General features: G+C 31.6%; 1 protein-coding gene across 1 annotated transcript; it reads left to right on the top strand.

The window, feature by feature from the left end:
* The first annotated feature begins 6,126 nt into the window (after positions 1 to 6,126).
* LOC139877770 (probable protein phosphatase 2C 51) lies at positions 6,127 to 9,744 on the top strand. Its single transcript, XM_071865191.1, has 6 exons — positions 6,127 to 6,420; positions 6,918 to 7,104; positions 7,659 to 7,761; positions 7,852 to 7,966; positions 8,124 to 8,280; positions 9,191 to 9,744. Exons 1-6 carry the CDS (start codon positions 6,150 to 6,152, stop codon positions 9,501 to 9,503), a joined length of 1,146 nt encoding a protein of 381 aa, XP_071721292.1. The 5' UTR covers positions 6,127 to 6,149; the 3' UTR covers positions 9,504 to 9,744.
* Positions 9,745 to 11,080: the final 1,336 nt, after the last annotated feature.

Genomic DNA, 11,080 nt, shown 5'->3' with positions numbered 1-11,080 from the left:
ATTAAGTGTTTCTAACATATTAAGCAATCAAACTTGTTAAGACTTGATTAATTGAAATAGGTTTCATATAGACAATTGACCACCCAAGTTGACCGGTGATTCACGAACGTTAAAACTTGTAAAAACTATATGATGACATATATATAGTTATATATATAGTTAACATGATATTATGATAAGTAAACATATCATTAAGTATATTAATAATGAACTACATATGTAAAAACCAGACTACTAACTTAATGATTTTGAAACGAGACATATATGTAACGATTATCGTTGTAATGACATTTAATGTATATATATCATATTAAGAGATATTCATACATCATAATATCATGATAATATAATAATTTAAAATCTCATTTGATATTATAAACATTGGGTTAACAACATTTAACAAAATCGTTAACCTAAAGGTTTCAAAACAACACTTACATGTAACGACTAACGATGACTTAACGACTCAGTTAAAATGTATATACATGTAGTGTTTTAATATGTATTCATACACTTTTGAAAGACTTCAAGACACTTATTAAAATACTTCTACTTAACAAAAATGCTTACAATTACATCCTCGTTCAGTTTCATCAACAATTCTACTCGTATGCACCCGTATTCGTACTTGTACAATACACAGCTTTTAGATGTATGTACTATTCGTATATACACTCTAATGATCAGCTTTTAGCAGCCCATTTGAGTCACCTAACACATGTGGGAACCATCATTTGGCAACTAGCATGAAATATCTCATAAAATTACAAAAATATGAGTAATCATTCATGACTTATTTACATGAAAACAAAATTACATATCCTTTATATCTAATCCATACACCAACGACCAAAAACACCTACAAATACTTTCATTCTTCAATTTTCTTCATCTAAGTGATCTCTCTCAAGTTCTATCTTCAAGTTCTAAGTGTTCTTCATAAATTCTACAAGTTCTAGTTTCATAAAATCAAGAATACTTCCAAGTTTGCTAGCTTACTTCCAATCTTGTAGAGTGATCATCCAACCTCAAGAAATCTTTCTTATTTACAGTAAGATATCTTTATAATACAAGGTAATACTCATATTCAAACTTTGATTCAATTTCTATAACTATAACAATCTTATTTCGAGTGAAAATATTACTTGAACTGTTTTCGTGTCATGATTATGCTTCAAGAACTTTCAAGCCATCCAAGGATCCTTTGAAGCTAGATCCATTTTTTTCATTTCCAGTATCTTTATCCAGAAAACTTGAGGTAGTAATGATGTTCATAACATCATTCGATTCATACTTATAAAGCTATCTTATTCGAAGGTTTAAACTTGTAATCACTAGAACATAGTTTAGTTAATTCTAAACTTGTTCGCAAACAAAAGTTAATCCTTCTAACTTGACTTTTAAAATCAACTAAACACATGTTCTATATCTATATGATATTCTAACTTAATTATTTAAAACCCGGAAACACGAAAAACACCGTAAAACCGGATTTACGCCGTCGTAGTAACACCGCGGGCTGTTTTGGGTTAGTTAATTAAAAACTATGATAAACTTTGATTTAAAAGTTATTCTTCTGGGAAAATGATTTTTCTTATGAACATGAAACTATATCCAAAAATCATGGTTAAACTCAAAGTGGAAGTATGTTTTCTAAAATGGTCATCTAGACGTCGTTCTTTCGACTGAAATGACTACCTTTACAAAAATGACTTGTAACTTATATTTCTGACTATAAACCTATACTTTTTCTGTTTAGATTCATAAAATAGAGTTCAATATGAAACCATAGCAATTTGATTCACTCAAAACGGATTTAAAATGAAGAAGTTATGGGTAAAACAAGATTGGATAATTTTTCTTGTTGTAGCAACGTGAAAATTGGTAACAAATCTATATTAATCATATCCTAGCTAACTTATATTGTATTATACATGTATTCTAATATATTATGTAATCTTGGGATACCATAGACACGTATGCAAATGTTTTGACATATCATATCGACCCATGTGTATATATTATTTGGAACAACTATAGACACTCTATATGCAGTAATGTGGGAGTTAGCTATACAGGGTTGAGGTTGATTCCAAAAATATATATACTTTGAGTTGTGATCTAGCCTGAGACGTGTATACACTGGGTCGTGGATTGATTCAAGATAATATATATCAATTTTTTACTGTACATCTAACGTTGGACAACTAGTTGTAGGTTACTAACGAGGACAGCTGACTTAATAAACTTAAAACATCAAAATGTATTAAAAGTGTTGTAAATATATTTTGAATATACTTTGATATATATGTACATATTTGTTATAGGTTCGTGAATCGACCAGTGGCCAAGTCTTACTTTCCGACGAAGTAAAAATCTGTGAAAGTGAGTTATAGTCCCACTTTTAAAATCTAATATTTTTGGGATGAGAATACATGCAGGTTTTATAAATGATTTACAAAATAGACACAAGTACGTGAAACTACATTCTATGGTTGAATCATCGAAATCGAATATGCCCCTTTTTATTAAGTCTGGTAATCTAAGAATTAGGGAACAGACACCCTAATTGACGCGAATCCTAAAGATAGATCTATTGGGCCTAACAAACCCCATCCAAAGTACCGGATGCTTTAGTACTTCAAAATTTATATCATATCCGAAGGGTGTCCCGGAATGATGGGGATATTCTTATATATGCATCTTGTTAATGTCGGTTACCAGGTGTTCACCATATGAATGATTTTTATCTCTATGTATGGGATGTATATTGAAATATGAAATCTTGTGGTCTATTGTTACGATTTGATATATATAGGTTAAACCTATAACTCACCAACATTTTTGTTGACGTTTAAAGCATGTTTATTCTCAGGTGAATATTAAGAGCTTCCGCTGTTGCATACTAAAATAAGGATAAGATTTGGAGTCCATGTTTGTATGATATTATGTAAAAACTGCATTCAAGAAACATATGTCGATGTAATATATTTCTATTGTAAACCATTATGTAATGGTCGTGTGTAAACAGTATATTTTAGATTATCATTACTTGATAATCTACGTAATGCTTTTGAAACCTTTATTGATAAAATAAAGGTTATGGTTGTTTTAAAAATGAATGCAGTCTTTGAAAAACGTCTCATATAGAGGTCAAAATCTCGCAACGAAATCAATTAATATGGAACGTTTATAATCAATATGAACGGGACATTTCAGACGCAACGGACAAAAAATTACAAGTCAACTATGCACATGAATATAATATAATATATAATTAATTTTTAAAAATTATATATATATTATATTATACATTAAAACCGTCGGCAAGAAGAAAACAAGCAAATGTGAGCTGGATTCCCAGGCCATGCGATCGCATGGCCAGAAGGCACAAATGCCATGCGATCGCATGGAGCAAAAATGTTGGTGACATTCTATAAATTTCGCAGTTTTTGGTCGAATGTAACACACCTTTTTCTCTCTATCACTCTACGATATATATATATATATATATATATATATATATATATATATATATATATATATATATATATAATTTATAATTTTAATTTTAATTTAATAATAATAAGGGTATGTTAGCGAATGTTGTAAGTGTGTAAGTCGAAATTCTGTCCGTGTAACGCTACGCTATTATTAATCATTGTAAGTTATGTTCAACCTTTTTAAATTAATGTCTCGTAGCTAAGTTATTATTATGCTTATTTAAGCCTAAGTAATCATGATGTTGGGCTAAAATATTAAAGACGGTGTAATTGGGCTTTGTACCATAATTGGGGTTTGAACAAAAGAACGACACTTGTGGAAATTAGACTATGGGCTATTAATGGGCTTTATATTTGTTTAATTGAATGATAGTTCGTTAATTTAATATAAATATTTACAATTAGATGTACCTATAAATAACCATATACACTCGATCGGACACGATGGGCGGGATATTTATAAGTACTAATAATCGTTCATTTAACCGGACACGGGAATGGATTAATAGTCAATGGACTTATTAAAACAGGGGTGAATTACATACAAGGAAAATTGGTGTAATTATAGTTTAAGTCCCCAATTAGTTGGAATATTTGACTTCGGATATAAGGATAATTTGACGAGGACACTCGCACTTTATATTTATGACTGATGGACTGTTATGGACAAAAACCAGATGGACATATTGAATAATCCAGGACAAAGGACAATTAACCCATGGTAATAAACTAAAATCAACACGTCAAACATCATGATTACGGAAGTTTAAATAAGCATAATTCCTTTATTTCATATTTCATCGCACTTTTATTTACTGTCATTTTATTTAATTGCACTTTTAATTATTGTACTTTTTAATTATCGCAACTTTATTTATTGTCATTTTATTTATCGCACTTTAATTTATCGCACTTTAATTATCGTTATTTACTTTACGCTTTAAATTAAGTTATATTTATTTTTAATATTTTACATTAGGTTTTAACTGCGACTAAAGTTTTAAAATCGACAAACCGGTCATTAAACGGTAAAAACCCCCTTTTATAATAATAATAATACTACTTATATATATATTTATATTTATACAAATATAGTTTTAAAAATATAGCGTTAAACTTGGCTAGCTCCCTGTGGAACGAACCGGACTTACTAAAAACTACACTACTGTACGATTAGGTACACTGCCTATAAGTGTTGTAGCAAGGTTTAGGTATATCCACTTTATAAATAAATAAATAACTTGTGTAAAATTGTATCGTTTTTAATAGTATTTTCTAGTAAAATATAAGCTATTTCGTATACACCTCTACGCACATCAAAACATTTCCACAGTAAGAAGAAAAAGTGTATACATCGGAGTGAATATCAGGGCACGTTTTCATTCCAACTCCTATTGAAAGACGAGTCCTCCACTTATAGGTATTAATTATGTTATATAGTGTCTATTATTACATTACTTTTTGGTCTTTTGTGATTTTAGCCATTTACATACAATTTCTATGCAACACGAAGAAGCAAATATACCAACAACAGTAGCCGATTATTAATGTATTCAACATCAGAAATAAAAGGCAGATGGCAAAAGGTAGAAGATGTTGTAATACATATATTTACCTTCTACAAGCAATTTTATAAAAGTATTAGTTGTGTACCCTTACTACAACTTTAATGTCAAGTAATTTATGTTGTTAACCTATTAGCAATTATTAACAAAATACCGGTGCAACGCACAACCCATTAATATTATTGTGTAAATTTCATAGTAGTACAGTATCTTGATAAAAATATCTGTTGTTGGTAAAAGTATTTGTTTCCACTTGCTATATGCAGGTACCTGGTATGCAAGCCGCCACATAACACCCAAAAAGATATGTTTGAAGTGTATCATATTCTTTTTCATGTCTATTGCATATCATATACTCCGAAATCAAAGAAAAAATACGAGTACATGAAACCTTATGTTTTACTTTATGACAACAATTGTTTTTAACCAATCCCGCGAATTCGCGGTTATGTTCCTGGCGAAATGAATGTTAGCCTTTTTTTACAGTGTTAGACTTTCAATTTTATTGTATATGTATTGTTTTTAGGGTCAAAAAACCTAATTGATTATAACTCAGGTAACGCTAATAGTACAACTGAATCAGTTTATTATAAACCTAACAAATACTATACAAGATATAGTGATTCATACAAGTCAATGGTGATTCATCCCTAAAAAATCTCCGCGAATTTGTGCATCTATATAATGGGTCAATTCTTGTGACGCTCATGCTATGAAATAGTTATATATGTATCTATTTAGTATTTCCATCCATGATAAAAAAAAATCATTTAATTTCAGCCTCGTATGTACTTTTACTCATAAGCATTTCTTATTACAACCCTTTGATGGTTAGATATGTGCAACGTATTATGAAGTCCATTTATGTTATTGAATATACCACAACCCTTTGTGATTTTTCTAATATTGTTTTCTTTTTAATCAACTTAACAAATACTCTATCAAATTCTATCATTTCATAAACTCCGCGAAACCGCGAGTCTTTAAATAGTCCTCCATTAATCTCTACAAAAGTTACCTTTACCTTACATTTCATGCCCTTTTTTCCATGATACGGTTAAAACACTTTCCCAAATTAGTCATGCCAATATCAAAAATTGTGGCTTTATCTGCCGAAATATTAATTCTTTTTTCAAGATTAATATACGCCGTTGATTCTTCTTGTATGATTGCTTACAATGATGGTGGGGCCCCTGCTGTTCTTCAATCTTTAGAATGTACAACTGCAATTCAATGGGTCGAATCTTTTAAAAAGTCAACGAAAGATTGTGACTTTGCAAGTCTTCAAGGGCATAGGCAATACCAAGAGGATCGTGTTACCTGTATACATAACATAAAATTACCTTTAATCGGTAATTTACACTTTTAATTTCATAAATTTATCTTTTGTATATATAATTGCCGGAAGTTTGACTTTTATTAGTCAAATGATATAGTTATAGCTTTTTCAATTTTGAGTGGGTTAGGTTGTGTTTGGTATGGGATAGATAGTTTGGGGGAATATGTGTGGAGTTTATATATAGGTAAAAAATTTAGGTGAGTTGACCTAAATTTTGGAATTTGACTTTTTAGATTTTGCAGCCATTTTGACTTTTGCTAGTCAAATGCCTTAGTGTAAATGTAGAATTTTATGTTTTTTGGATGTGGAGGAAATAGAAGTAGGAATATGTAAACTGTAACTTAAACTTGGAGCTAAGAAGCATTAATTTAATTTTCGATTGTAATAAGTTTGACTTTCAAGAATTAATAGACTGTCTAGTTAATAACTTAGAGTAACATTAGCAGTTTGTAAAAGCTTACTTTTTTTTGAAGTTTCTCTTTTTATCTATTCTTGTTGATGCAAATGCAGGAAAAGGTACAAAGAGTGATGCTAAGGTCGATTTACTTGCAATATTCGACGGTCATGGAGGATCAGAAGCTAGTGAAATGGCCAAACAATATTTGTTAGGCTTCTTTCTTGTTCATGTTATCGCGAATGCAATCAAGAATGCTTCAAATCTTGAAAATCACAATGATTTACTCAATGTGGTACAAGGGTAAGCTGCGTGTAATGGTTTTTAACTCTTCTTATTGGAGGTGGCAATATGGGCAGCAGAGGCGAAGCCAGGATTCACGGATAGGAGATGCATTTCAAAAAAATTAACATAAAATTTTCATATATACATCGTAAATATGAGATATGTTAATTATATTTAAGGGATGTTTGTGTTTATTATTTGAAGATATTGGCAACTAATATATAATTTTTAAACACACTATAATTCGCTTATTTGAAGAGTTAGGGGATGCAAAGCATCCACATGCATCCCCTGTCTCCGCCTCCGATGTGCAGGTCATATATTACTATTTGTCGTAAGAGGCCAAGTATTGTTGAGCTGAGCCACCAAACATTTTGTCCCTTTTTTGTATAATTACTAGTTCAATTAATAATGAGTGTAAAAGCATTTGCCTTTTAACTAGTTAACACAACCCGATTGACCCATTTGTAAGTAAATGGGTCGAAATTGCCACCTTTAAGCTAGTATGGATAATAGATGTATGTGTTTTATAATCTTTATGGTTATCAACTCATTTTTTAAGTTTGGTGCAGTTCGCGTGGACATTTAATAGAAATTGATGATAATTCCATACATGAAATCTTCAAATATTCGTTATTGGGAGCAATTCGCGATATTGATCGGAAATTTTCATTGGCAAGTACTTTTCTACTTTTCTGTGCTTCAAATTTTCTTGACACCTACCTTACAATCTTAGATATTCTTTATTTTTTACTAATGATGCAGGAAGCGGTTGAAAATCGTTATAGTTCGGGTTCTACCGCCAGCGTTGCACTTTTATTGAACAATGAAGAATTGATAGTTGCCAATGTAGGTGATTCCAAAGTCATCTTATGTGCAGGTAGCATCACTCATATATATATATATATATATATATATATATATATATATATATATATATATATATATATATATATATATATATATATATATATATATATATATATTATATCGACTACTTCAAAAGTCAACTGGTTTGACTTAATTGAAAACTGCAGGATCTGCGGAGGAGTTGACTAATGATCATCATCCAGATAGAGATGATGAACGAGCGCGAATAGAACAAGCTGGTGGTTACGTTCTTGATTGGGATGTACCACGAGTTAATGGCATACTAGCCGTGTCTCGAGCCATTGGTGACGTTTCATTGAAAAGGTAATTGTGTCTTTTGTTAAGAACTTTACTATTGCATCACATTGTCATAGTGAAAATACTAAAATTGACCATCAAACTATTTATAGAGTTTAAGTTGATTGTATTATGAGTGACCGAAAACGATACACTTGTAGTAATTGAATAAATCTTACCTAAAGTTTAACTATCTAGAGTTCAAGTTATCTATTTTTACCACGTAATAAACATGGAAATAAAATCTGCAGAAGAATCTATTATTGGCAGTTTGAATCATTCCTTATTAGCAGCATATCTTGCGGTAGCCAGGGAAAAAGTTTGGAAACGGTCACGGGATAATCCAGTTAGGCCGCGTACGGGGAGGGGGTTTTACCGGCCATGCCCTCGGATTGGTCCGGTTTTCCTCCAGGGCAGTAGTTGGGGGCGAGTTATGCAACTACGGGAGATGAACGCGTGGGTGGTTAAGTACCCAGGGGTATAATAAACTGATGTCCAAAAACAAAAAAACAAAAAAAAAATTACTCCACTTCCTTGGGTAGCCTGAACAACGAAAAATCTTATATGTTTATAATGAATTAATGACCCTCACTAATATCTTTATTGCACGGATCACTTTATTGTTTTGGCGATTTAGCTAGATTTGCAAACAAGTTAACCTGATTATGTGTTTTTTTTTTTCCTTTTGTGAACGGCAAACACACACACACACACACACACACACACCGATTAAATAGTTCATGACGGGACTCAAACTCACAACCTTAAGGTTGATGAGTTACCTCGATACCTCTAGGTCATAAGCCCTTTGGTACCTGATTATGTAGTTTAGTGGCCTTGTTTGATGTTATCATGGTTAATGTACTTCCTTGAAAGTTTGTGAACAATTTTTTGTCATTTGTAAGCATTTTACCTACGTTATTTATTTTCTTGATAGGTACGGCGTGATTTCCGAACCAGAATTGGTTGGTTGGCTAAACATAACTGCTAAAGATCGATATTTGGCGGTGGTAAGCGATGGTGTTTTCGAGAGTTTGACTCCTGAAAATGTCTGTCAACTTGTTGATGATGCAGATGTTGAAGAAAACGCAAGAGCGTATGATAGAATTCCCTTTTTACCCTCGTTTTCAATGGCGTACCGCGTAGTAAAGACGGCATTACAGAAGGGTAGTACTGACAATTTAAGTGCTATTGTGGTTCCATTGGCTCTAGCAACTGATGAGGTTCTAGTGCACAAGGATGAGTTGTGAGCATGTTTGGGGAACCCTAGATAAAAGTTAAAAGTATGCTACTAACATACCTATAACCATAGAAACTTAAAAATGTACTGTTATAACGAAGGTTAGGTTGCTAAATGCCTAAATGAGACATACCCACTCACATATTATTATTTTTTTGAACGGCAGTATCGGTATCACTCATAAAGGACTTAACCACCTTCGTGATCATATGCCCACCCACACACGCGTTAGGTAGAAACCCAAATCGCGACAAGCCTAGCAGTACGATTGAAGGTTGGGAACACCTCCTCCGAGAAGCTAATCACTGGTAGTACCAATTATATCTCGGACCTTGGAATCGAACATGCGCCTACTCGTTAAGGACAAACAGGTCGCCCCCTTTTTAAGGACAAAAAGATCGCCCCCTCGTATTGATGGATAATCGTGTGTACTTTTACCAAAACAGATTAACGCAGCGGATAGTTAAAATAATAATCTTTTATTATTTTATGAACTAAATTTAACAAGATTAAATTTTCACTTATTTAATGAAACATGCACACGATTAATCGGTTCCAAAGATCCAGTTACACCATAATAATTGTCAAAATATGTAATTCATAAAGTGAGTAAACGATATACCTTTCTTGAAGAAACTGATGAATGGAGAGAAACCTACGATCAAAAAGTATGACCGTCTCTTTGGATAGTCCACACTACACTTCAAACGACCGTCAATGGATGCTAGTCCAAACCCAAGTAACAAATTAATCAACCCTTGATTAATTAAAATGATAATACTCTGTATTCAAGATTTGGTAAAGAGAAAACAAAAGGATGTTTTTCTCTCGGTTTATGTGTGATAATAGAATGATATATATATTTACAATTGTGTTTCTTTCATTGTAATATATAGCCAAAGTAAACCGCGTTTTTAAAGATACGGACAAGTTGATTTTGAAATCTTATATATTTAAAAAGTCGTATTTCTCAAATACTTTAGGGGTATGTTATGTAACTTATAATTAATAATTTCTATCATGTTGCTTTCATGTAAATAGTAAATTAATTAATTTCGATTCATTTACTATTCATATAAATAGTAAATGAATTAATTTCGATTTACTATTTTGTTACTTGAGTAATATATATACATCATATATATATATTTTATTTGACGTCTCGGTGTATATGTGTGTGACCCCGAAGGCTCAAATGATGTTGGCCATATAGTTATATGTTGTACCTTGCACATTAATCCTACACGTATAACACTCTGACAATACCTCGGTGATCCCCAGCACATATTATGCGTATATACACATTTGTTTCGTATATACACATTTGTTTAACACATAATTTTACCTCCAAAGTCACAACTACGGGTGTAACTAGTTGAGCCGAGCTTAAGTTCGAGTAGGCTCGAGAACAGCTCGTTTAGCCTCGTCAATTCTAACATATTTCGTTAATATGACATATTTTGTTTTTATATTAATATATGTAATTTAATTTTAATAAACATATTTATTTTCATTGTAATTTCAATAGTCATATATAATAAGATTTTACTATTAATAGTTTAAGCATTGTACATAGGGATGGAAATT

The sequence above is a fragment of the Rutidosis leptorrhynchoides genome, chromosome 11, assembly GCF_046630445.1.
Source record: "Rutidosis leptorrhynchoides isolate AG116_Rl617_1_P2 chromosome 11, CSIRO_AGI_Rlap_v1, whole genome shotgun sequence".
In the NCBI taxonomy this organism is placed as follows: Eukaryota; Viridiplantae; Streptophyta; class Magnoliopsida; order Asterales; family Asteraceae; genus Rutidosis; species Rutidosis leptorrhynchoides.
The sequence above is the reverse complement of the archived record's forward strand: the minus strand, read 5'-3'. Positions and strand labels throughout refer to the sequence as shown.

Coding starts and splice junctions, on each gene's coding strand:
- LOC139877770 (XM_071865191.1), top strand. CDS start 6,150: ATGCCAATATCAAAAATTGTGGCTTTATCTGCCGAAATATTAATTCTT. Junction 7,762..7,851: donor TTGATCGGAAATTTTCATTG/GCAAGTACTTTT, acceptor CTAATGATGCAG/GAAGCGGTTGAAAATCGTTA. Junction 7,967..8,123: donor CAAAGTCATCTTATGTGCAG/GTAGCATCACTC, acceptor TGAAAACTGCAG/GATCTGCGGAGGAGTTGACT.